The sequence below is a fragment of the Panthera pardus genome, unplaced genomic scaffold, assembly GCF_024362965.1.
Source record: "Panthera pardus isolate Hobbes unplaced genomic scaffold, ASM2436296v1 HiC_scaffold_17, whole genome shotgun sequence".
In the NCBI taxonomy this organism is placed as follows: Eukaryota; Metazoa; Chordata; class Mammalia; order Carnivora; family Felidae; genus Panthera; species Panthera pardus.
The window spans coordinates 16799960-16825425 of record NW_026526732.1 but is presented as its reverse complement, the minus strand read 5'-3'; the positions used below and the strand labels follow the sequence as shown (position 1 = coordinate 16825425).

Genomic DNA, 25466 nt, shown 5'->3' with positions numbered 1-25466 from the left:
AAAAGAGAACAGAGGCTTTTGGAATTTTTTGTTTTGATTTTTTTTTTTTTTTTTTTTGATGGGGTTTAGGCCTTTGTTGCAAAATTTGGTCACACACCAGGTTTTATGAATATGGAATAACCCAGTCCAATGTCTCAGAAAGAAAAATCTTGTTGGGCTGCTTTAAGAGAATTACCTTTTTAGTTCAAGGGAATTATCACATTGGAGTTAAGTAATAATATATCTGTCATCATATAACATTCATTCTGGATAAAAATCGTGTCATAGGTTTCTTTCATCTGTGCCTAGAAAAAGGGCTGCAAAAATCCGCGATAAATGCTGATAGTGCTGTTTTCGTGTCATTATGGGTAATTTGTATTCATTTATGTTTTGTACAGTGAACACGTATTCCTTTTATATGAGAAATCGAAAGTTATTGTGAAAAAAAAAACAACAAAAAACGTGGGTGTGGATATCCCGACCGTTGTCACCGGAAAGACAAGGGCTCCCCGCTCCTCATTGACGTGCACTCTTTTGTCACAGGGCTTTACGATATTAAGAGCAGCCTTCACTTTTTGAGGCCGCCAGGCGGTTTTTTATTTTTAATTGCAATTAATTAAGGAGAAAGTAAGCTAACAATTTTTGTCATACTCCATTCTTTACATTGCAGGATAAGCATACAGAATGCTTTTGGAAATCAGGGTGTCCTTATCTTTTTGGGTGGCTGGACTGCCGTGGGAAACAATGTTATCAACTAGAATGTGGTGCCCGTGTGTGGTTTCTTTTGCATCCGCTCTTACAGACTGCGCTCGTTTCCAGTCGCTCAGGTCAGCACCTCCTTCCTTCAGTGAGGTTGTTTCATGCATTTGTACTACAGTTAGACTGCCTTGTCAATTTCTGCATTCCCGCCTAGCATCCCCCGGGCTCCTAAGTGATTTTTTTTAACTGTACATCATAAGATTTATTATTTTTTTAACATTAGTTTTTGAGAGACAGAGACAGGGCGTGAGTGGGTGTGGGACAGACACACACACACACACACACACACACACACACACACAGAATCTGAAGCAGGCTCCAGGCTCTGAGCTGTCAGCACAGAGCCCAACATGGGGCTCAAACTCATGGACCATGAGATCATGACCTGAGCTGAAGTTGGACCCTTAACCAAATGAACCACCCATAAGACTTATTCTTTGTGCCATAAAGTTCTGTGGGTTTTGACAAATGCATAGTGTCATGTAGACTGTCTTCCAATATCACATCAAATAGTTTCATCACTCTAGAAAGATCTCCTGTGCTCCATCCATTCATCTATTTCCACTTCTCCCCAGGCCCATTACAACCACTGATCTTTTCAGCATTGCCATCATTTTGCCTTTTCTGGAATGTTATCTAATTGGGACCATATAGTACATAGCTTTTTCAGACTGGCTTCTTTCACTTAGCAATATGCATTTGGTATTCATGTGTGTCTTTTTGTGGCCTGACGGCTCATCTGTTTTTATAACTGAGTAATATTCCATTGTATAAACGTACCACAGTTTATTTGTCCATTCTGTTACTGGAGACATCTTGGTTGCTTCAGGTTTTTGGCAGTTATAAATCAACCTGATGTAAACATTGGCAGGCAGGCTCTTATGTGGGTATAAGTTTGAAATCAGTTGGGTAAATATGTCAGATGAATTTTGAGATGCTAAGGGTATGGGTGCTAGGGATACTGCGGTGAACCCAAGAAGCAAAGTCCCTGTGTTCTATAAACAAACACGGTGGGTAAACCAAAGTGGGTTCAGGTCATGAGAAGGGCATCTCTGGGGAAGTTTGTCACATGTGAACCTGGACCTACGTGATGAGAGATGACACCAGCTGTGCAGAGATCAGGGAGCACGAGCTTTCCCCCTGGGGGGCTCAGTTACTGCTAAGACCCTGAGGCAGGATGGACCTTGACGTGGTTGAGGGACTAGGGACAGAAAGAAATGAGAGATGACGTCAGGAATGAAAGTTTTTTTTTTTTTTTTTTCTTTAGAGAGAGTACACGTGTGTGTGTGAGTGGGGGGAGGGGCAGAGAGAGAGAGAGAGAGAGAGAGAGAGGGAGGGAGGGAGAGGGAGAATCCCAAGCAGGCTCCATGCTGTCAATGTAGAGCCCTACATGGAATTTGATCTCATGAACCAGGAGGTCATGACCTGAGCCAAAACCAAGAGTCGGACACTTAACCGACTGTGCCACCTGAATGAAAGTATTTTTTTAAAAAAAAATAGAGAGAGAGAGAGAGAGAGAGTGAGTGAGCACACACGAGCGGGGGAGGGGGTGACAGAGGATCCAAGCAGGCTCTGTGCTGTCAGCACAGAGCCCGGGGCTTGATCTCAAGAACTGTGAGATCATGACCTGAGTCAAAGTCAGATGCTTAACTGACTAAGCCACCCAGGCGCCCCTGAATGGAAGTATTTTTTGAAGAACCTCTCTTTTAGCGTAACATACAAGGCACACAAATCCGGAGTGGATAGGCTGATGAATATTCTCACGTTGAACCCACCACGTAACCACTATCCAGATCAAGAAGGGGAGGAACATTGCTAACACCACAGGAGTCCCTATTGTGCCCCCTTTCCATCATTAGCCCCCTACCCCACTCCAAGGTAATCTGGTTCACTTGCCTTTTTAAAGAACTTCTCTTGTTCGGCATTAAGGACGCGAGATACACCCAGGTTGTTGCGTGCCATTGAGGCTTATTCATTTTGGTTGCCATGGAATATTCCATGTGTGAATATATCACACTTCTTTTTAATCTGTTCTGCTTTTGATGGGCATCTGAGAGGTTTCCAGTTTGGGACTGTGCTGAATTGAGCTGCTGGGAACATTATTGCACATGTCTTTTGGTGAACATATGTTTGCGTTTCTGCTGGGTTACGTACGCAGTGGTGAAACTGCTGGCTTATGGGATGTGTGTATGTTCAGCTTTCCTGGGTAATTCCAGAAGATTTTACGTGGGAGCCAAAAGCAGTTATACGGACTCACATTCCCACTGCAGTATATGAAAGTGACATCCTTGCCAACACTTAGTATTTTCCCTTTTTCATTTTAACTGTCTGTGTGGTACACTACCACATTGTGGTTTTCATTTACGTTTACCTGAAGACTTCGAACGTTCAGCCCCTTTTATATGCCTCTTGATACTTTGGGTATCCTCTTTGTGAAGTGCGTGTTCAAATCTTTTGAGTTGGGTTGTCTGATGTACTGATTTTTATGTATCCTGGCTACTAATCTTTATACAAAAGACATATTTGTCAGCAATATGTGTTATTTGAGTATTTCCTCCTATTTTGTGAGTTGCCTTTTTTACTCTTTTAATGTTAAGTGTCTTTTGATGAGAAGTTCTTAGTATTGTCGATTGACCAGTTTTTTGCTCCATGGTTAGGGCATTTCACATCCTGTTTAAGAAATCTTTGTTTGCTTCAAGGTCATGAAGATGTTCTCCTCTGTTATCTTTTGGAGGCTTCATTGTTTTACCTTTTATATTTAGGTTGGTAACCTAGCTGAAGTTGATTTTTGTGTATGGTATAAGGTAGGGATCGGGTTCATTTCTTTCCCTCCAGTTGACCCTGTACCATTCATTGGAGATGATCTTCTCCCCAGTGCACTGTAGTCACAAATCGGGGGACCTCCTCTGTGTGGCTCTACTATAGATTCTGGTGAGTGTGTTTTAATGTTGGGTTGGGCCTTCCCTTCTTGCTCACAATTCTCCATTTCCATTACCTGGCACAATGGCGCATGTGCTAAAATGGTAAATGGTTAGTAAATATCAGCTATCGGAGGAGAAGGTCTCAACTTGCCTTAAGGCAGGAGTATTTAAAATCCCTGGGCTCAGGCTCAAAGAAAAGATACTCAGATTTCATTTTAGAAAAGACTTTACTTGACTAGTTAATTATATTTCTTCACCATGCCCAAATATGGTTTTGGACCCATCCTGCTGATCAAAGTCCTGAACTTCAAAGTCCTGACCTCAGACTATCTGGTCAGTAGTGCTGTATCCATTCAACCATCCATCCACTTCACAAAGAGGATACCCACTTTGTTATGGGCCTACTATGTGCCAGGTATCAAGTAGGACTGTTAAATAATGGGATTCTTTTCGGAGCTTCTATTTTTAATTTTAGAATGTTTGTTGTTTCTTTCTTTACAAGTTAAATGCTTCTTTCTTTACAAGTTAAATACTCCGTACAAGAAGGGGAGTTTTTGGAATTTTCTTCTATTTTGGGGATGGCTTTGCTGTTCTGTTATAGGTATTTAAAATTTGTGTGTGTGTGTGACAGTATGGGTAAACAGGCAATAGGCCTAAGGATTAGAACTTTTATGTTGCTATCAGAATATTTTAAAACAAATAAAACCCTACAAAAGGAAAGAGGTTAATTTTTTTTAAGCACGCTATTTCATCTAGTGAATTCAGTGAGCAGTTAAATACTTTTCTTAGTTTCAGAATTTAGCGGCAGCCCAAAGACCACATTCGGGGAAATAGAGACATGCATTTTCGAGAGGTTGGCACTGTGCCCAGAAGGGGCCAGTCAGTGTCCTTATATCAGGTCGTACTACAAGTGGGTGGTGTGCAGGAGGCTGCTGTTGCCTTGGTACCTGTCCTTTGGGGGGCCTGTCTATCGATGGCTTCTCCCCAGCCACCATCTTGCTCAGTTATCATCGTGTCCTGGTTCATGGCACTGGATCTCTCCGCTCCTTGCCTCCCTCCAGGGATGTGAATGAGGAACGGTGGGGTGGGCAGATGGTCTAAGGTGGGGCCAGCCCTGGGCATTAGCTGGAAGATGGGACACTGGAAGAGGCAGCCATGGAGCTGGGCCACGGCCGGCTCTGCCCTCCGCCTCAGACAAAGGAAACAGACTGGCCGCAGAACAGGGTGTCTGTGCTGTAGCGTATCACTTACGTGACAGAACTTTTACTCGCCTTCGTATTCGTTCATGTTGTCTCTGTTTAGCTTTTAGTTTGTCTCACTCAATGTTTTATATACTTAGTGGTAATCTCAGCTATCCAGAGGTCGCTAATTCTGCAACCTTAACCATTTGGAACATAGTGACGAGCCTGTGAGCAGATGGGTAGCTTCGAGAACCAGAGGAGCCACCCTAGGGTTGATGTTTTTTTATTTATCGGAGAGAGCCTTAGGCTTGCGAGAGTACGTTTACTGTTAACTTTTGCCACAATTCTAAAAAGCCTGGTCTCCTGACTTCTCAGTTCACTGCGATTTCGAAGCAACATACTAACGAGGCTGCTCGATAGAAGTACTGGGAGAAAGTCTACAAGTGACAGCTGACAGCCTGACAGTAAGGGGGTTGACAGAGAGTCTATAAAAAGCTCAGAAGATTGGAGCCAACTCATGGAAGACAAAAAGAGCTCTGTGCGTGTCAGTGGCCTGGAAGGTCATGTAGCACAATAGAATGTCTGCTCACAGGACTGACCTGAGTCATTAAGAAAATATTAATTCTCTTGGTAGCCTCTGCTTCAGAAGGCAGGCACGTGAGTAATCCATTTAGAGAGATTTTCAGAAAAGGAGTCCAGATGTTGGTTATCTGAAATAATTTGCTTACGTAGAACCATTGTTTCCCCCGGGATAGTAAATATTTTTCTCTTTCCCTCCCTGTCTTCCTTCTCTCTTCCTCTCTCTCCCACTTCCTGTCTCCCTCTTCTTGCTTTGTCTCCTGCTTTTTCTCTCTCCCCTTCCTCTCCCTACCCTTCTTTATCCCTTTCTCCCCCACCTCCCTGTCTCCCCTAACTGCTTCCCCTCCCCACCCCCAACACAGTGCAGTTTCCCGCTTATCTTTGTCTTTGAAGGACACAGATATCTGGTGGGTTGCTGGTAAATGTTCAACAACTGATTCTCAGGAAAACAAACAAACAAACAAACAAACCCTGATTGATAGCATTTGAAGTTTTCCTTGCTGTGGAATCTCCGTCCATGGTTGATTTCAGGCTACCGTGGGGAAGTCAGTGTGGAGCAGGGACGAGGGTTTCTTCCATCCAGAGACAAGAGATGTAAGGACCCTCAAGAGGGTGGCTAAGAGTGAAATGTGATAAAGTCATTAAAAAGTAGTAAGTTTGCAGTATTTATTAACGTCGTTTTACTTGAAACGCTACTTGTATGCTTATACAATTCAATTTTTAATGACCCCACTTACTAGCTGGGTCATAAAATTCCTGGATATTTAACAGCTGCCTCTCATGAGCTGTGAGCCCTTTCCGGCACATACCCAGCCCCTCACGGGCGGGGGATACTGTGCCACCGTATCTGAGCATAACTGCAATCCGAATAACTCTCGAAGACAATCCCAGACGCTCACAGTTCAAAGAGAGCTCAGCGATCATCCATTCTGACCTCTCTCCCTGCCATTTTCATTCCATCTATAGCCCAGTAAAAGGATAGTCCCAGGCTTTCACTGCTCGGATTGTCTCGTGGGTGCAGAACCCACGACTGACGGACACGTTTGAAAGTGAAGGGACACGGGCTGGTCAGGCTCCAAACCACGACTGGAATTTAATCTCTTCCTCCTGCTGCTTCTCCAGCTTCGTTCTCATGAAAATAACCTGGTTCCTGATTTCATAATGTGGCACAGACATGCTGTGTTTGTAGGGATTAATTTAAAGAATGCCACGTCGTTAAGTAAAATCAGCAAATGGTTTTTAGCCCTTATTATGTGGTAGGTGTTCAGTATCTCCTATTTAAAAAAATTTTTTTTTTAACGTTTATTCATTTTTGAGAGACAGAGAGAGACAGAGCATGAGCGGGGAAGGGGCAGAGAGAGAGGGAGACACAGAATCTGAAGCAGGCTCCAGGCTCTGAGCTGTCAGCACAGAGCCCAACGCGGGGCTCGAACTCACGAACTGTGAGATCGTGACCTGAGCCAAAGTCGGACGCTCAACCGACTGAGCCACCCAGGCGTCCCAGTATCTCCTATTTTTTGATGAAGAATTTATTTTACCGACTCATCACCCATCTATAAAGGATATTTATCGTACAGGTTTTATTTAACCTATATGTGCTTATTGTATATTTATTCATAGGTATGTGTATATGTAAAACCTATATGGATGTATGTACATACACCTATATACTCATTATATGGTATCTCTGACATTCAGAACTGATAGTTCAAGTTATGGTAGATCGGAAATATGTGATTCTGTTGGGCCAGGGAGATGAGACAGGTTTTTAGAAGATCTTTCTAACCCTGGGGCATTGGTGCCTTTATGACATGGTTTTTGAGCTCTTTTGTAAAGCTGTATCTTGGTGTGTGTGTGTTAATGCGGCAGACCGTATCAGGGCTCCCGTAGGAGGCCCCGTGGTGTGGTGGGAAGGACAGAGCAAGGCAGGCCTGAATCTGAAGCCCGGCTCTGCTGCTCACCAGCTGGTGACCATTCTTCCCTTGCACTATTGAAAGTTGGTGTTATGGATATTTCTTCTTTCCTTAAGAAGACTTGGTTTGTCATGGGCCTCAAAATAGAAGCTCCTGAGTCTGAGGGTAAAGGTCTTTGGAAATGCTGACACCTTTCCTGGTGGGCACAGTTGCGTAACAGGAAGCAGTGGCTGTGTGGGTGCTGTGTGTAATGGGTGGGGGGATGGGCTCCTGGCAAGGAATGTGAGCATGGGAAGCTGAGAGGACAGTCAGGCCATTCCACATCCCTAAGGGTCCAGATTCATCTAGATTCCTCACATGGCTGGATGTGGGCCCAAGGCCATGTTATCACATCCCATGCTTGGGTGTCCCCTTGGTCTCACGTCAGCCATATCGTTGTCTCCATCATTCAGTCAAATCCTCTCAAGGCCAATGTGGCACTTGCTGTGGCTTTCCTCTTTTTAGTGGTGGTGTGATGAATCACTCCAAAAGAGTGAAATAATTTTATTTCATTTTGGAAATCATTTTAGATTTACAGAAGGGTTGCAAAGATAGTACTGATGGGTTTTCCCATTTCCCCGTCACCTGTCTACTTCTAATGTTAATGTCTTATGATGTACATTTATCAAAACCCAGACATCAACATTGGTACACTACAATTAAACTACAGTCTTTATTCGGATTCCCCTGTTTTTTTGTTTTGTTTTGTTTTGTCTTTTCCCACTAATGTCTTTTTTCTCTGGCGGGACCTAATCCAGGATATCACATCGCATCTAGTGGAGTTTGTCTTTGACTTCTCTCATGTCCCACCGATGCTGAGCCATCTAATCCAGTCCCTTATACCTGCCCTTCTCCATTCTTGTGAAAGTGCGTGAACTTAGCCCCAGCTCCTTACTACCCACATGCGGACCCTGTCATATTATCGGATTCCTGTCCCCAGATTCTCTGACCTTGTAAGCTGCCCAGAACTGCCAGGTGAGCCATCAGAAGACCGACTCTTATCAGGTGGTTCAGAACTCTCCCTGAATGACAGCTGCACTCTTCACGCCTTCCTTTCTAGCCTTCCAACATGGCTTTGCACCACTTTCCAGGTTCAGCTCCAGCCTTCTAGAGTCCTTCGGACAGGCGGGTCTCTTGGTAGCCTCCTTAACACTGCTTCCTACCACACAATGGCCAGTCTTGAGTCCTTCCATGTGTAGAATCTGTGTCTTCCTTTCATGCTTTATCTTATTCAGTCTTTTGGACAGTACCTATGAGGGTGGCCACTTAGGAAGCTGAGGCACAAAAAGGGTAAGTAACTGGCCATGGTCACACAGCCATTGTCTTGGTGAATAAGGATTTGGACTGAGACAGTCTGTAGACCTTAGGTTTTTAAGCACTCTAGTCTCTTATCTCAAATTCAAGATGGCCCTATGAGTTTTGCTCATGCCATTCCCAATATTCCTTCCCCAAACGCTTCCTTTTTCTTGGTGAGGATCCTACTCATCCTCCAAAGCCCAACTGAAACCTCATTTCCATGATTTTTTTTTTTTTAAGCTGTAACCAGTCTGCTTACCCAGTGCTTCTTAGTATTTATAAATCAATTAGAATAAATTCACTATCTCTCAGCTGGCACTTACCATATGCTGCCTGCGATGTGCTTTCTTATGGGCGTGCATCTAATCTTCCCAATTTGACTGTAAGCTCCTAGAGGATCTGGACTTTCCAAGTCCAGCACATAGTCTTTGTTGAATAAATGTGTTTTAAATAAGTTTGATTTCCTGGAATATCGTTTGATACTTAATAGTGAAGAGAGTCTCATTTTATTTGAAACATATTATTCATGGCTTAAACTTTGCTTCCGGAGCTGCTATGGTACTTGATTACTCTTGACCAAGTGATACAGTCCAAATCAGCAATGATAATGGTAACTCACATAGCGGTTACTAGGTTCTGGGCTTTATTCAAAGTCCTTTCCCACATTAACTCTTCATCCCCTTAACAAATCTCTGAGCTGGGTATTTTCACCAGTGTTGTTTCAAAAGGGTGGAAACCAGGCATAGAAAGATCCATTAGGGACGCCTGGGTGGTTCAGTTGACTAAATGTCTGACTTCGGCTCATGGTTTGTGAGTTCGAGCCCCGTGTCAGGCTCTGTGCTGACAACTCAGAGCCTGGAGTCCGCTTAAGATTCTGTGTGTGTGTGTGTGTGTGTGTCTCTCTCTCTCTCTGCCCCTCTCGGCTCATACTTCGTCTCCCTCTCAAAAATAAATAAACATTAAAAATATCTTTAGAAAGATCCAATACCTCACTGAGCGGCACAGACGAGCTGGTGGAGCGGGTAGGTTCGTCCCCTGTAGGCTGGGTATCGGGCATCTGCTTCAGGGGAGTCCCTTCCTCTTTGTGTGAAGTCAGAGTGGTCATTTACTTAAGGCTATAGAACTTTGATACGCTGAGTGTATTTTTTGAAAACGTGAGTTCATTATCATTGTGTACCTTTATAAATCTTTCACTCCTTGCTCTTTATGACTGCTCGCTAATTTCCTTTGTAAAATATTACTTTACCCATTAAAAGCACAAAGGAAGGCAAGCTTCCAAGTGTAGAGCATTTCTAAATGCAAGAAAGTCGCTCTGACATTTTCTGGGTGGTGATTTGCTCCCCCCAGGACAGGGGGTAGGTAATTCCCAGAACTCTTACCTTGTGTGCTTTCCCTGTTCTAGTGCTTAATCATTTTATAGCATCTAACCGTGTGTTATTGGGTAACCATAACACATGGCTTTTTTCCCTCTGCTAGGTTTGAGGCTGCTGTTTTTCTGAGTCGGTTAAAATAAAACCTGGACATCATACCCCTGGCCTGTTTTGGGAAATGCAGTTTAACCGCAAGCATACCTGTGGTATTTTTCACTGATGTTTGGGTTTGCTGGCCTTGATGGCCACGTTGGGTCCTGAACATGCCAAGATTCCCTGATGACAGCCACACCTAAGTCATAAGTTATTCTACTGAAGAAGAATTAAAAGCTCTGCTGTGGGTATTTAGAACGCTGGCCCGACACGGCCTGTGCTTTCTTTTATTTATTTATTTTTTCCTTTTCTTGTAGGTTTATCCTTTGATTGATTACCTAGTTTTCTGGAGAAGGGGTTCTCGTGATAGCAGTGAACGGGAGGGACCCTGTCGGGCTCCACTAGGTGAGGGGCTGTGGGGGTTGGGGGTGGAGCCCATGCAGTGAATGCTTGCAGCCAGCCCTGTTGGCCAGGCTGCACAGGACAGCCTGAGTCAATTGTCATCTGTACGGGGGTGCCCCTGGCCTCCGTGCGTTACCAAGCCAGGAATTGCTCCTAAAAACTAAGCTCGAGGCAGGGTACCCTTGGCACACTTTGTGTCTGGTTCACTTGCAACTACCTCAAGTCTTGTTTCCTGCGTCAAGGCTTATCACTCAGTTTAAACTGACCTTTCCCCTTGACTGTCTGTCCAAAGGGATGACGGGAGAACAGCATCCTGTTTCTTTCTACACAGTCTTATTGAAAATACCGAAAAAAGTCATCGGGCTCAGTAATTGTAACAACTTTCTTAGTTTGTTCGAAGGACGAGTTCTTGGTCTCATTCGCAAGCTGTTTCTTTTTTTGTGGTGTTTTGGTGGATTCGTGGACTGGCCTCTCGGAGCCAGTGGAGTTTTTTTTTACGATCATCTTCAACTAGTTCACGTGCGGACACACACCCTCGCGTTTCATAGAAGGGCCTCCCAGCCTGCAAAGTCGGGCCTAGCTCCCGACACCTTGTTTGCTGGGTGGTTTTGCTGTAGAAGTTGCTGACATCACTTTGCCCTCCGGACACCGATAAGCCGGTCTTAACCCTCAGCAGAAAGGATGCAGGCCTTCCCGCCCCCCCCCCCCCCCATACCGTGTGTCGGTCAGCTTCTGCTTCAAGAGATGCATCTGGCAAGTTCCAGAAGAACTAAGATGCACTCGTTTTTGTTGTTTCTGTGACGCGATCTGGGGAGAAGAGATGGGAATCGAAATGGTTGTTTGGGCCTGTATATGGGTCTCGCTTAATGGCGCCTTCAAGCCAGTTTTATATTGGGAAGGGAACTATCTTGGTAGATAAGGAGTGTGAATTCCTGCCAGTGTGACTGAGGACTGGACTCTGTCTATTGACAGCAAGGAGTGTAAACACTGGGTCATATGTGGAGCGTCCCAGGGGCAATGGAGCGTTTACGGAGATGTAGCCTTTTCACGCCTAACCATGCCTTCTCTTCTCCTTTCTGTGTGCTCCCGTCCCTCTCTTCCTGGGAGAGGGGGGTAGAGAGTGGGTGGGGAGAGCTACTTTATTGGGCCAATGGGACCTGCATCAGAACCCCAGCGGCCTGCCTGTCCAGTGACTCTCCCAGTGAGTAGATGGGGACAGACGTTACCACCAAGGCTGCATCTCCAGCCAGGAAGACGGGCTTCTCTTTGCTGTTTTCCTTGTTTTCTGTACAGTCAAGTTTTACCTCGCTTGGAAACATGCTCTCCCCCATGGCTGAGCGCTGTGACCATAATCTCCTAGAGGGCTTTGTGTGTGTGTCTCCTGGTACCCAATATGGCCCCTCACCACACCAGCAGGTACTATGTGGCTTTTGGGCACAGCCTTTGTGCCCTCCTTGTCTGTCTGCAGCCTGTGATCGGGGGCTGGCCTCTCACTGGAAAGGCTTATAGTGACCTGTCTTGGGCCCACCCGGAAGCCACGTTGGGGGGCCTGGATGAAGGGTCCAGATGGTCTGCCTGATAAGTCAGCTCATGTGGGAGGCTGGAGGAAACGCCAAGTGTGGGCAGGGGAGTGTGTTGGGGCCACAGGGTCAATGGAAGCCCTATGTGGGATGACAGAGAGGGTGGGGGACCCGCTCAGCAATCTCTGGAGACTCTGGGCTACACCTGGAAGGAAGGGGAGTTACAGCCGGCAGAGATTTGTGACTCTGCTCATATGCATGACCAGCCCTTTCAGTTCACTTCTTCAGTTTAAGTAAAGTCAGTATGATTGATTTGTAGGCCTTACCGGAGATATCTCAACCAAAGAGATATGTCTAACCTAAGCACAGAAATAGACGCATCACCTTGATCGCTTTGTTTCCTCTTCCGATTTGCGGGATCATCAGAGAGAAAATGATACCTGGCTTTCAAAATTATCGTGGTGGTACAAAATGCCGTGTCAGAAATTCTAAAGGGGATCTTTGTGCTGGCGGTGGTTGGGTCACTGACTGGAAGTGATCATCCGAGAGGAAGACGTCGCTAGCCGCGGTTTGTCTGTCTCAGTGCCCTTGACCCAGCCAGAGGAGATATGGAGGCATCTAGGTACACTCTGATATGCGGATTTTCAAATCTCACAGGTGACTAATTTCTTCATTCACAGAGAAGGAGAAAAAATGAGACCCGTGTACTCCTTGGATGGCTGGCTCCAAACGTGCGTGCTGCAGGCAGAGGAAGTTCTCTGGGGAAAGTCAGCCAGCTGTGCTTGTTAGCTTTCTAGAGCCTGTCTGTTATTATGAGTGTAGTCCTTTTGAAAGCTCTGTTCTACTTCCTAAAATACTCTCCCAATCCGCTTCCTCCTGTGGTGTCTGCCTGTCCCGAGAGTAGGGCCAGTGTGGGGAGGCCTGGAGAGAGACGCAGGGAGGAGGGACGGCCCCCACACAGGCCTTCATCCCCACTGTGAGGGGCATGGGCTGCCCAGGGGCAGAGAGTCCCCAGACTTGGGGGCGTGGCCACAGGGACCTATTTTTTTTTTTTTTTAATTTTTGAATGTTTATTTAATTTTGAGAGAGACAGACAGAGTGTGAGCAGGGGAGGGGCAGAGAGAGAGGGAGACACAGAATGTGAAGCAGGCTCCAGGCTCTGAGCTGTCAGCACAGAGCCCGACGTGGGGCTCGAACTCACAGACCGAGAGATCATGACCTGAGCTGAAGTCGGACCGTCAACCGGTCAACCGACTGAGCCACCCAGGCGCCCCTGGGACCTATCTTTTTAAATGGAAACTAACTGCAGATTTACCCTTTGTTAGAGTCTGAGTCCTCAAGTATTTGTCTCCTGTTAAATCTTGCTGCTTTTCAGACTGATACAAATATTCATGATGACTCTTACATTTGTGAAATGAAGCAACCTCGTTGTTATTTTTTAGTGGGTGGGATGAAACCCAAGAATAACACCACGCATAGTGTGTCAGGAAGACGAGGGTTGGAGTCACATACTGACTGTGTGATCCTGGGGAAGTTACTGAGCCTCTCTGTTCTTTGGCTTCTTCATCTGTAGAACTGGTGGTAATGAGATGTTGTGAGAATTAACCGAGGTGATCTATGTTCTCTCTCTGTATCTATTTGTATAGTTTTTTTTTTTTATTAAAATTTTTTTTTTTTAACGTTTATTTATTTTTGAGACAGAGAGAGACAGAGCATGAGCAGGGGAGGGGCAGAGAGAGAGGGAGACACAGAATCTGAAACAGGCTCCAGGCTCTGAGCTCTCAGCACAGACCCTGACGCGGGGCTCGAACTCACGGACCGTGAGGTCATGACCTGAGCCGAAGTCGGATGCTCAACCGACCGAGCCACCCAGGCGCCCCAATTTGTATAGTTTTTTAAGTGAACTCAAGTAGCTCTGTCTTCAGAATTGCAATTTTTATTCCCTCTATTTTCATCTGTTTGCCCGGAAGCGGCTGGCTGCTTCCGGCGAGGCTGGCATTTTAGGAAAGCTTCTTCACGAGTGCTGCCTAGCCTGCCATGGAACCCATCTGTACCCTGGCGACGGTTGTTGGGTGCTTTTTCAGGGAGGGGGGCACAGGTGGACCTTTTTCTTCCTTTCTGCTTCAGGATTCAGGTTGTCCTGAGAGGACACATTTTAATAGTATGGCAGAGCTTGAAAAAAATCTTGAATATTTAGGGGCACCTGGGTGGCTCAGTCACTTAAGCCTCCGACTTCGGCTCGGGTCATGATCTCACGGTTTGTGAGTTCGAGCCCTGTGTCGGGCTCTGTGCTGACAGCTCAGAGCCTGGAGCCTGCTTGGGATTCTGTGTCTCCCTCTCTCGCTCTGCCCCTTCCCCACTTGCACTCTTTCTCTCTCTCTCCTTCAAAAGTGGATAAACATTTTTAAAATTTTTTTTAAAAATCTTGAATATTTAGCTGTGAATTAGCATTGTTCTTTTCTGTCACCTTTGCTCTTTCCTTTTTCTCCACTTCCTGTTTTCCCAGGTATCCCCCTTCCCAAGTATCGAAGTGGTTTCTTGCACATAATGGTTTTCTTGCCTATACCTTAATTAGGAAAAATGTCACATATGAGCCTAGCTGTCTGGTTTCTAGATATAATAAGATGCTTTGTCCTTCGCCTTAATTGTAGCACACTGGAGTGCTGAGCCACTGGGGGCTGCTTGGAGTCTGTGTGAACCATCTTCCCGACAAACAGAACATGCTTTGAGAGTATTTTTGTTACCGTCTTTCATTAATGTGACTTGATTTATTTTTGATTTGGAGCTATGACAGGTTTTCTTTTTCATTGCTTCTCTAATTTGAGACTTGAAGTAAAATTACTTTGTGCAGTAAATGGTTTGCAATATGTTTACCCTTTCTTCTCCTCTCCGTCCTCCCCCTCCTCCTCCTCCCCCCCTCCTCCTCTTCCTTCTTCTTCCATAGCAGTTACTAGATAAAGTGGGAAATAGGACGTGGGGGTAGAATATGAATTAGTTTTTTGGAAATGCTAAGTCTGAAATGGGTTTTATAGCCAAACAGCCTGGGAATAAGTGATATTAAAGAAAAGAAGGGGCACCTGGGTGGCTCAGTCAGTTAAGTATCAGACTTTGGCTCAGGTCATGATCTCATGGTTTGTGAGTTCGAGCCCTGCATCAAGCTCAGTGCTGTCAGTCCAGAACCTTCTTTGGAGCCCTGGTCCTCCTCTCTCTCTCTCTGCCCCTCTCTGACTCACACCCTCTCTCTCTCAAAAATAAATATACATTAAAAGAAAAGAAAAAGAAAACCTAACTTTGTTATTTATTTGACTGAATCCAGCTACTTTCACCAAATTGGTTTCTGTGTATAGATCTTTAGGTTATGGTCAGCCAGGGGACAATTTTAGTATGGTAGTCAAGGGTGCATACTCTCTGTCCAGACCTGCTGGGTTTGAATCTGCCTCTATTAATTCCACACTGTGTACCTTGGAACAAGCTATTCAACCTCCCTATTTGCCCAATGGCAATGGGAATAATTCCCATCCCAATGAAATGGGAATAATGCAGCTGTGTACCTATGTTATAGGGTCCTTGCGATGAGCAAATGAGACGATTCTACATATACCTTCAATTGTACAGTGTGGAACCTGTCACCAAGTAAGCACGATATTATAGAAATCTATAAATACCCACTTAAAGCATAAATATCCTGCTGGTTTGTGGATTATAGCTTTCATGATTGCTGTGGTAACTTAGACATTTCGCATTTGAAAGGGAGTGATTTTTTTTTTTTTTTAATGAGTTTTCTTGGACTCTTAGCAAGCAACCGTGGCCGATGTTAGTTATAAATTTCGGTTGGATTTTCTATACTACAGTTAGCCCTAAAATTATAAAAAGGAAAATGAGTTGGTGAAAATGGGTATATAAATTCAACTTTATCGCCCTGCCTTGGCAGAAAAGAAATAGAATGGAAAGAAATAGAATACAAAAATTTTATTTTGTATTTTGTCTTAGGACTTCAGGCAAGTTCAGTGTTCAGAAAAGTGCTTCCAAATGTCATGGTAGAGTCATTACAAACCTCTGTGTTTGTTTCTACTGGAGTCATCAACCTGGGGAATTTCTTTAGATGAGTAAGTAAAGCAGAAAAGTTTCAGTGATTTATGTAAAATCTCATGTTGACGCGAACATTTATAAGCCTATTGACTTTAAGCATCTCAAAAAGCTAAAGAGATGTGCTATGGTGTAATACTCACTTTTTGGCTCTTCACCCATTTCTCAAGTTTTGGGTGGTTTTGCTTGCCAACTTTAAGTGGTCCCTTCTGATCAGGTCAAAGAGATTCTTCAGGCTTTTGAAGAAGACTGGTTGTCAAAATTTGATGAGCTAACTCGGGCAGGTTAAATATAATTTTCTTCTTTGATATAGATGGACTCAGAAGTTCACGGCTGGGCTCTCCAGTAACTAACGTGCGGGTGCAGTGGTGCAGCTGTATATGCCGAACTTGGGAAACAGGTATCCCAGACAGCACGTGATGCCCAGCATTTGGCCTGTTATGATCTTGAGTTGAGGTGGCTCTTCTGTGGAGTAGGGAGGAGCCGTCTCACTCTCTGGCTCCTTCTCTGGCTCACAGGCAGGTCCGGTCACCCTCCGGTGAACATGGATGCCTGCCCCTTTGTCTCCTCGCCCACCTCATTCCCTTTATGACCACAGGGTGTGATTCGCCATAGCTTGCGTTTTGGGGACATCAGTTTTACACATGTGTTGGGCTTCTTTCTGCCAAAGATGTGTATGAGGGACCCCTGTTTTGCCCGGGGGCTCTCACCCCCAGGTTGGGTCTGTTTTCTCCACTGGAAAGAAAGGCTCCTTTGGGGCAGTCACGACACCAGTTTATTCATTATTGTATCTCAGAGCACACAGGTGCACACGGCAGGTGCCCCAGAGGATTTGTGAATGAGTTAACGGAGGAATGAATTTATGTCTTTGAGCAAACCAAAGCTGGGCACACATGGGCCAGCAGGGAGACACGTGGTCAAGGAGTTACGGTCTTGACTCATCTACCAGAGGTGGGAACGGCTGATTCCCCTTTCATACCTTTGATCCCTTGGCTGGGCACCCGGCAACTTCTGTTAGCTGATGGTACCACCCATGGCTGGGTGTCGGCCGTCACATTTTGCTGCAGGCCTTTCCCCTTTTTAATTCCAGATTCCCAGGGACGCCTGGGTGGCTCAGTCAGTTGAGTGTCTGACTCTTGATTTCAGCTCAGGTCATGATCCTAGGGTCGTGGGATCGAGCCCCGTGTCGGGCTTCATGTTGAGCATGGAGCCTGCTTAAGATTCTCTTCTCTTTCTCTCTCTTTCTCTTTCTCCTTCTGCCCCTCTCCCCTTCTTGCACTCTCTCTTTCTAAAATACAAAAAAATGCTAAAAAAAAGAAAGAAAACCATCCCTAGCAAGTCAGATGATGGATTATGTTCCAAATGTGATGGGTTTATTTTATTTCACTCTGATGGAAAACCAAAGATTCTACCACAGCACAGAGACCAGTATATCCAAAGGTCATGAAAAAGTGGTGTGGGGCAGGTAGGCTGTGATGTACAAGCTGGAGGCTCAGGTCATTTCCTTTGTAACAGTCACTACAGTTTCCCTGATGAGCACATTTAAAATAACACTGAGGAGAGGCACCTGGGTGGCTCAGTTCATTAAACGTCCGGCTTTGGCTCAGGTCATGATCTCGCAGTTCGTGAGTTCGAGCCCCAGGTCACGTTCTGTGCTGACAGCTCCGAGCCTGGAGCCTGCTTCGGATTCTGTGTCTCCCTTGCTCTCTGCCCCTCCCCAGCTCATGCTCTGTCTCTCTCTGTCTCTCAAAAATAAATAAACATTAAAAAAAATTCAAATAGAAATAAAAATAAAATAAATAAAATAAAATAACACAGTGGAAATCAACTGCAACACGGCACAAGTATGACAACCTTTGGGCACGCCTTCAAGTTCCTTCCTTACAACGTACTTGCGATCTTTACACTTCAGTGTGGGGAGGATTACAATTCTTTGGAAGAATAAGAAGTTCACACTTTTGAAATTTCACGGAAGAATTTTAAGGCCAAAACATAGTGGGTTCTCTTCACCTCCAAGGACAAATCAGGTGCTTTCCTCAAAACCACAATAGGCTTCTCGTTCAAATCCCAGCCCAACCTCGTGGCCTCCTGCATTGACATTCTTTCTGTCCGTGAAAGCTGGTAGGATCAATTTGACTCCTGGTCCAAGGGTCTGAGTATAACCCAGTCCGGTCGGGCTCGTCTTATTTCCTGTAGCAGATAGAGAAGTTCTACAGTCTGGGTATTGTTACTGCCAGCCATCCAATCAACGTTTATTGATGTTCCAATCTTCTCATTAACCTCCTGGCAGACAGACCCTCCAAATTCAGGGCCATCACTCACATGCATGTGCAGCTGGAAGTCGGCAGCTGTGTAACCCAGGGCGACACCATTCTGTGGCAGTTTGGATCTGGCTGTGTCAAAACTCGTCTGAGAGCCAGCAAGCCAACCTCCAAAGCCAAAGATGGTCGGTCCAGAAAAATCTGCATCAACATTACTGCCGAGACTGAAACAATCCCATTTGTAGGAGGCCTTCAATTTCCCACTCTTCTTTCCTGGGTTCGGTGCAAATACGGTATTGTGAGTACGTTTCGACCCTTCAGCCAACTTATTCTGTGAAGCGATTTCCGTTCCAAGAGTATCGTCTGTGTTCCATTTCTGGGTGAAGGCAAGTCCGTAGCTACAGACCTTATACGTGGTCTCTAGGTTGCCTGACGTTTGCTCTGTGTCAGTGTAAGCATGACCAGAAGTAGAAAATTCCACTCCCCTACACGACTTAGTTCTCAGACCTACTTTGACCGAGCCAAATCCATAGCCTTTGTTGAAGTCATCTTTGGCAGCCTTCCCTAGGTCACAGTAAGTCGGTGTGTTACATATACCTCCAACCAGAGGGCTGGTCTCCACTCCACCAAGGCAACACTCCACCATTCCTAATTTCTAATGTATGTGTTCTTTTTTTAAAAAGTTGTTTTCATGTTTATTTATTTTGGAGAGAGAGAGAGAGAAAGAAAGAGCATGAGTGGGGAGGGGCAGAGAGAGAGAGAGAGGGAGACACAGAATCCGAAGCAGACTCTAGGTTCTGAGCTGTCAGCACAGAGCCTGACGAAGGGCTCGAACCCAGGAACCATGAATCATGACCTGAGCCAAAGTCAGATGCTTAACTGACTGAGCCACCCAGGCACCCCTCTAATGTATGTGTTCTTAACTTTCCTGCCTTTCAGTTTAGCTGGGGTGCTAGTTGACTTCTTTCCCCTTTCTCTCTCTCTCTTTTTTTCCTTCCTTCCTTCTTTTCTTTTTTTCTTTCTTTCTTTCTTTCTTTCTTTCTTTCTTTCTTTCTTTCTTTCTTTCTTTCTTTTCCTTCCTTCCTTCCTTCCTTCCTTCCTTCCTTCCTTCCTTCCTTCCTTCCAATTTCCTGCCACTTTCCTTGCTTATGAAATGACAGCAATGGTGTGGCCTGTCTTTTAGGGCGCTGTGAAGACACAGGGTGTGACCGCATGGGAAACACTTGGGAGAGGCCTCCAGGAGTCGGTCTGATCGCTGAGTCACCCGTACTGTCCTGTCCACATGCAGAGCTGCTCCTCCTGAGGCCCAGGCCATCTCTCCTTTACTCTCCGCCTTGCCGGCTACCTCGCTGCTTTCCTGACTTTGTTCAGCTTGCCAGGGGGCCCCTCCTCATGGCGTCCGTAGGAATTTTCTAGCAACAGTCCGCCGTATCCCTAGCGCTTAGCTCAGTGTCTGACAAATAATGCATATCCGTGAGTAACTGTTGGTTGGAAGATGCTGAGAGTCTGGCCTCACCTCCTCATGGGTGTGGGGCTGGCCTGTAGCCTCCTGTCTGTGATAGGAGCCTAATGACCATTTACAATTCCAGCTGCCAGTGACAGGTCAGCTCACGGGGTCGTTCCAGAATGGCTGGATTACGTCGCGGTCAGGAGCGATCAAAAATTTCAGTGGCTAAAAATAATGTCTTATTTCCCACTAATGCTGTGTATCCAGTGTTGACTGATGGGGGGTCCTGCTCTTTACTGTCACTCAGGGACCCAGACCCATGAGGCTCTGCCTAGAAACATGCTTCTATAACCAGCAGGGCAGGGCGAGGGCCCTGGGGAGGCACCCGTGGGCTCCTAAAGCTTCCACCGGAAAGGGCACACCTCACATCCGCCTCCTAGCCCACTGGCCCAGCAAGCCTCACTCCACGTCTTGCTTTTGAGGGAGCAGCACAGCACAGACCTACCTGGGACCTGGAAGGAACCACGAGAACACTTGTGAGATTTTGCAGATAAAGGGAGTGCTGCCTGATTGTCACTGTTACTCTCTGAAAGGGTTGCTCCATGCCGCCCTCCATCCTTGGTTAATATAATTATTTTATTTAGTTAGGGACAAAAGGCATTAATCCCGGGGAGCTTAACAACTGGAGTTTTCCTTCATGACGGTCTTCCAAAGCTCTCAGGAACAATTTCCTCATCCACTTTGAAGGAAATAACCATCTGTCTGAAGAGAAAATGTCCTAAATAATCTAGAGCTGGGTTTCCAAGGGGGAGTGATTTACACGAAAAGCCCCTCAGTTAATCAGTTGTTCTGTTGAGACCCTTCGTGTGTTCAGGGTTTATGGGGCCTTTAATCTTGGCTCATATGTGGACTGTCATTGTGCAGATAAGCTCCTGTTTTGATAATCTTTGTGGGAAGCCTAAATAAGCCTCTGCGGACTAGCCCCTCTGGGCTCAGCACTGAGCTAGGAGCTGGGGTTCCCCGGTTATATGGCAGAGTCACTCATAAACAAAGGGATGGCAGCTTGAGAGAAGGAGAAGTAAAGGGGAGTGTTGTGCCTGAGAATGAGGGGAGGAGATAGCAGGTTTGGGTGGGGGGGCTCCCCCAGAAGATTCTGGAAGGCTGAGAAATCAGCTAGCCTGAGGTAAGGAGGAGGGTGTGGTCCAGGAGATGGTTACAGGCCCTATGGCCGCAGGGGCTGGAGCCACGGAGGGGTTCCTACTGTGAGCACTTAGCGGGCCAAGTCGGGGAGTCAGAATTTTGAGATTAGTTGGAAGCCATTGAAGCAGAGGAATTGCGGTGGTCAGATTTGAATTTTATTTTATTTTATTTTATTTTATTTTACTGTTATAAAAGTTTATTTCACAAAGAAGTTCAATAGGAAAATGCGCACAACCTGATTTTTATTTTTTTTAATGTTTATTTATTTTTGAGAGAGAAGGCACAAGGAGGGGAGGGGCAGAGAGAGAGGGAGACCCAGAATCCGAAACAGGCTCCAGGCTCCGTGCTGTCAGCACAGAGCCTGACGTGGGGCTCGAGCTCACAAACTGTGAGATCATGACCTGAGCCGAAGTTGGACGCTTAACCAACTGAGCCACCTAGGTGCCCCTGACTTTTATATGATAATAAACAGGTGCTGTGGAAGGGAGCACTCTCTCTGGTGAACCCAGCCATGGTCTCTGCTCTAGCCAACGCTTCTGTCATGGCGATGCTCTTTCCTCTCTTTATCACCCTTCCCACATTGTTCTGTTGCCTACTGGTTGCCGTCCCCATGCGTTCATCCATCAAAAGACTCATAAAGGGACCAAATCCCCCTTGGCCTTGTCTGCCACCATTTAATTGTGACCGTAACTTCTTGCCCATAAATTTTTCCATCCCAGGAGGGGAGTTTTGCTTCCAGTGTCTGCTCAGCGAGCTCAAAGATGCCTCAAAACAAAATGCCTTGGATTTTTAAATTTAACTGATGCTCAATTTGTTCGTTCTTTTCTACATGCTTTACCTTTTGGTATGATTTACGTTGCCACGACTAATTACTCTCTGTAGTGTTTCTGTTTTAAACCGCAAGTTCTATTTCATACTGAATAACCACGTTTAAATCTGATCATTTCCAGTATTTTTTTTTACCTACACAGAAAATTCAGCAATGTGGAAAACCTGACGTAGAATATTATACTCTATCGTGGATTCAGTCACAGCGGAGAGAGAGATCTATTTATTGTCAGGATTTATTTATTTCCTGAGGTGATTGCTACAATTTGTTGTCCTGTCAACATTTAACTTCGTGTGTGTGGATTTAAAGCACTAAGGGTTTCTGATTTCGAACAGACGAATCTACTTGTGGTTTTATCGGTTTTATGGTGAGATGATCTGGTTTTTTTGAATCTTTCTTCTTTCGGTGAGAGCTTAATCAGATGGTCAGACAAATGTTTATACCATTTCTGAAACTATGAGTTTTGTTCCTAAACGATTGAAGGCAGATTGGGATTTTGAGAAGACCCATGTGGCTGCTGTGTGGGCCACGCCGGCAGTGTTAAAGGTCAAGAGAGAGTGACATGGCGGGAGGGAGCCACATGGCCTGGGCCAAGGTGTTGGGGGTGGGGATGGGGGTGGGGTGGGCAGATACAGTGCCCTTTGGAGGTAGGATTGACGGGATTGCCCGTGGATGGGTGCGACGTCTCCCAGGAAGGCACATTTGCTCAGGGCCTGCTGTCCTGGTAGGCGGTGCACCTGGGAACCAAGAACGGAGATCAGAAGCCTGATGGGCGGTGAACAGAGCAAAAGGAGCTACCTTCTTCCGCGACGTTTCAGTTACCCTTTATTTCCTTGCTAAATTCCTATTCCTTGGAGTTAGTTTTTCTGGATGTAACCGAAATCAGTCCTCGAGGGTCTGTGCAATCCCTTTTCCTCAAAAGGGCCTGGTGAAGAGTGGCGCATTTAAAATGTTTTGTGTTCACTCCCCACCCCCCTGGATTTCTTTCCGTTGACACAGTGCCCACTCAGATAGTGGTCATAATGCAATAGAGAAGATTTGCAGTGTTCTTTGATGACTTAATTGACATCCTCGTGCCATTTTTCACGGTCACTGTTATTGAATTTGAGGGGGACTCTGGTCTCTTGATTGGATAAGGAAGACACCTGGGTGTCCCTGATTGAATTTGGCAACAGTTCTAGTCTCCTTGTGGAGGATCCTTGCCCAAGTCTCATCTGCAATATATTATCAAACCATCTTTTATGTTGGAGGGATTTCTGGTGATGGCTGAGCTCATCGTGTCGACATTGATTGTTTTAGCTTCCCTTTCCATAGGGACGTTTTCTGACTCCACATTCTAGGCTACTCTCATTTGGAACCTATAAAACCTTTCTTCAGACCAATATGGAAGGTTTTATTTTCCAGCACGCCTCTGGATAGAGTTTGAAAGCCACGGACACCTTAACATCAACAACCACAGCTTGAAATCTTAATTGTGGCTGATGCTATACTGAATCTAACGGCTGCCACCTCACCTCATCCTAGTTCACTGAATTGAATCACACAGATAGATCTGTTCTGCGTTGTAATCCCTGACTCTCCTCCACACAGAGCACCTGCAGGAAAAAGCTGCAGGAAGCAGAAGGCCAAGAGGGTCACTGTTCAGCAAGGCCTTCCAGGCTCTTAGCCAGACCTTGGTTGCCCATTTCACTTGCAGGTTCAAGAGGGAAGAAAGATGGTTTTGGTTCAAACCACTGTCAGGTCAAGCTGCCTGACCCAGGACAAGGCCTATGACCTCTTGAAGTCTTCATTTCCTCAGTTGTAATAATGGCACCTGCTACAAGGGTTGAGATGAGAAGTAATTAAACTCTTTTTAAGTTTATTTATTTATTTTTGAGAGAGAGAAAGAGTGCACAAGCAGGGGAGGGGCAGAGAGAGAGAGAGAGAGAGAGAGAGAGAGAGAGAGAATCCCAAGCAGGCTTTGCACCCGATGCAGGGCCTGATCTCACAAACTGTTAGATCATGACCTGAGCTGAAGTCAAGAGTTGGTTAACCAACTGAACCACCCAGGCGTCCCTATGAAATTCTTGGTTATAAAAGTTATTGGCATCGTGCCTGGTACTGTGGTACTAATAAATATAAACGACTATTACCTTGAAGAAAAGAGGAATGTCTTACTCGAATTTGTACTTCTTGCCCAGACCTAGGACTGTACTTTGTGATAATTTGTGTTTTAGACAGGTGTCTTAAAGAAAATAAACACATTGGCTCGAAGTCACTCTTTCATAGGAGATTCATGGTTCAAGACTTTTTTTATTATTAATCAATGGACATAATAGTCCCTGCTCTGGAACTGATTTACTGATTCTTAGAGGGTGTAGGTCAGGTGGTTACAGAAGCAATCTTCTGGACAGAGGCCAGTAACCGTTAACAACTGCACAATAACACTTACGTTTTAAGCTCTGAAAACAAAGGCATCACTCAGGTATGATAAGGAATTTGGATCATGACTAATCTTTTCGCTGGCCTGGGTCTGTTGTTGACTTCCTTAGACTTACAGTAGCTCTTGGTGAAGCGCTGACCATAAGGCAGACACTGTGTTAGGCAAAGGACATGCTATTGAATCCTTAGGACAGCCCAGTGAGGAAAGTTCTATTATTATTTATTCCCATTTTACGGATGAGGAAATCGAGGTACAGAGAGGTTGAGCTCACACAGCTAGTGATTGGCAGAGCCGGGGCCAAAACTCTGGGCTGCTTGGCTTAATGTCTGTGTTCTTGACATGCTCTTACTGCTCAAAGGTAAGAATGATGTTGGATTTGAATATTCCCTTGACAGCAACTATTTAGTGGGGCGATAACCATGGGCAGGGTGGTGCCTGGGGCCCAGCGGAAAGGAGCCTGCTTTCAGTGTCCAGCTACACGTCTCCAGCATTGCTGTCGTTTGTTGTGGAGGAAAAGAGAGGGCTAGCCGAACTTTCTTTTGTGTGGCTTCTGGTCTGTTGATCTCTTCTGAGAGATTTATTCATTCGCTCGTCCGTTCTTACCACTCTGCCTGGACGCACTGTAAACTCATGACGACCAACGACAGGCAGGCCCAGCACGTGCACGACGGTTGTCCCGTCTGTCTGCTCTGCCATTCTCCTAGATGGCATATACATTCCTCCACACCTTCTCCACTGGCCTCACCTCAGCCGATGACCTTGCTTCCTGGTTTCCCACCGAGAAAATGGAGACAATTGGAGGGAACTTCCATGGGCTCCCAGTGCCCCGCACCCCCACCCCCCTGCCCCAGCAGCACCTGTGCCCACACACATCACTCATCTAGTGCGACAGACAAGCTGGCTGCGGCCCAAGAAAGGGACCGTCCCTGATGCAGTGGACTCTACCCTCTTGCCTACTCAGGGATATCATTCTGGTGATTCCTCCTCACTTTCCTGCATTATACATCCCCATCAGAATATAAATGTGCTATTATTTCTTCATCCTTAAAAACAATCTGAAATCCTTTCTTGACCCCTCTTCCCCCTCTAGTTACAGCCCTTTCCCTTTCTTCAAAACTCCTTGAAAACGTTTCCTCTACAGTGCCTACCCCCCTTCTGCAGGAGATACA

General features: G+C 45.7%; 3 protein-coding genes across 3 annotated transcripts in view; 1 reads left to right on the top strand and 2 right to left on the bottom strand.

Annotated features, from left to right (window-relative positions):
* The window catches only part of PPP1R14C (protein phosphatase 1 regulatory inhibitor subunit 14C), an 88976-nt gene that overhangs the window by 15090 nt on the left and 48420 nt on the right, over nucleotides 1–25466 (top strand). The gene's annotated exons all lie outside the window — the stretch shown is intronic.
* LOC109256423 (voltage-dependent anion-selective channel protein 3-like) lies at nucleotides 18266–19045 on the bottom strand. Its single transcript, XM_053904648.1, has one exon. The coding sequence runs from the start codon at nucleotides 19043–19045 to the stop codon at nucleotides 18266–18268; it is 780 nt and encodes a 259-aa protein (XP_053760623.1).
* On the bottom strand, nucleotides 20871–21760 carry LOC128777673 (small nuclear ribonucleoprotein G-like). Its single transcript, XM_053904647.1, has 2 exons — nucleotides 21579–21760; nucleotides 20871–20943 (listed from the first exon to the last, which is right to left on the bottom strand). Exons 1-2 carry the CDS (start codon nucleotides 21758–21760, stop codon nucleotides 20871–20873), a joined length of 255 nt encoding a protein of 84 aa, XP_053760622.1.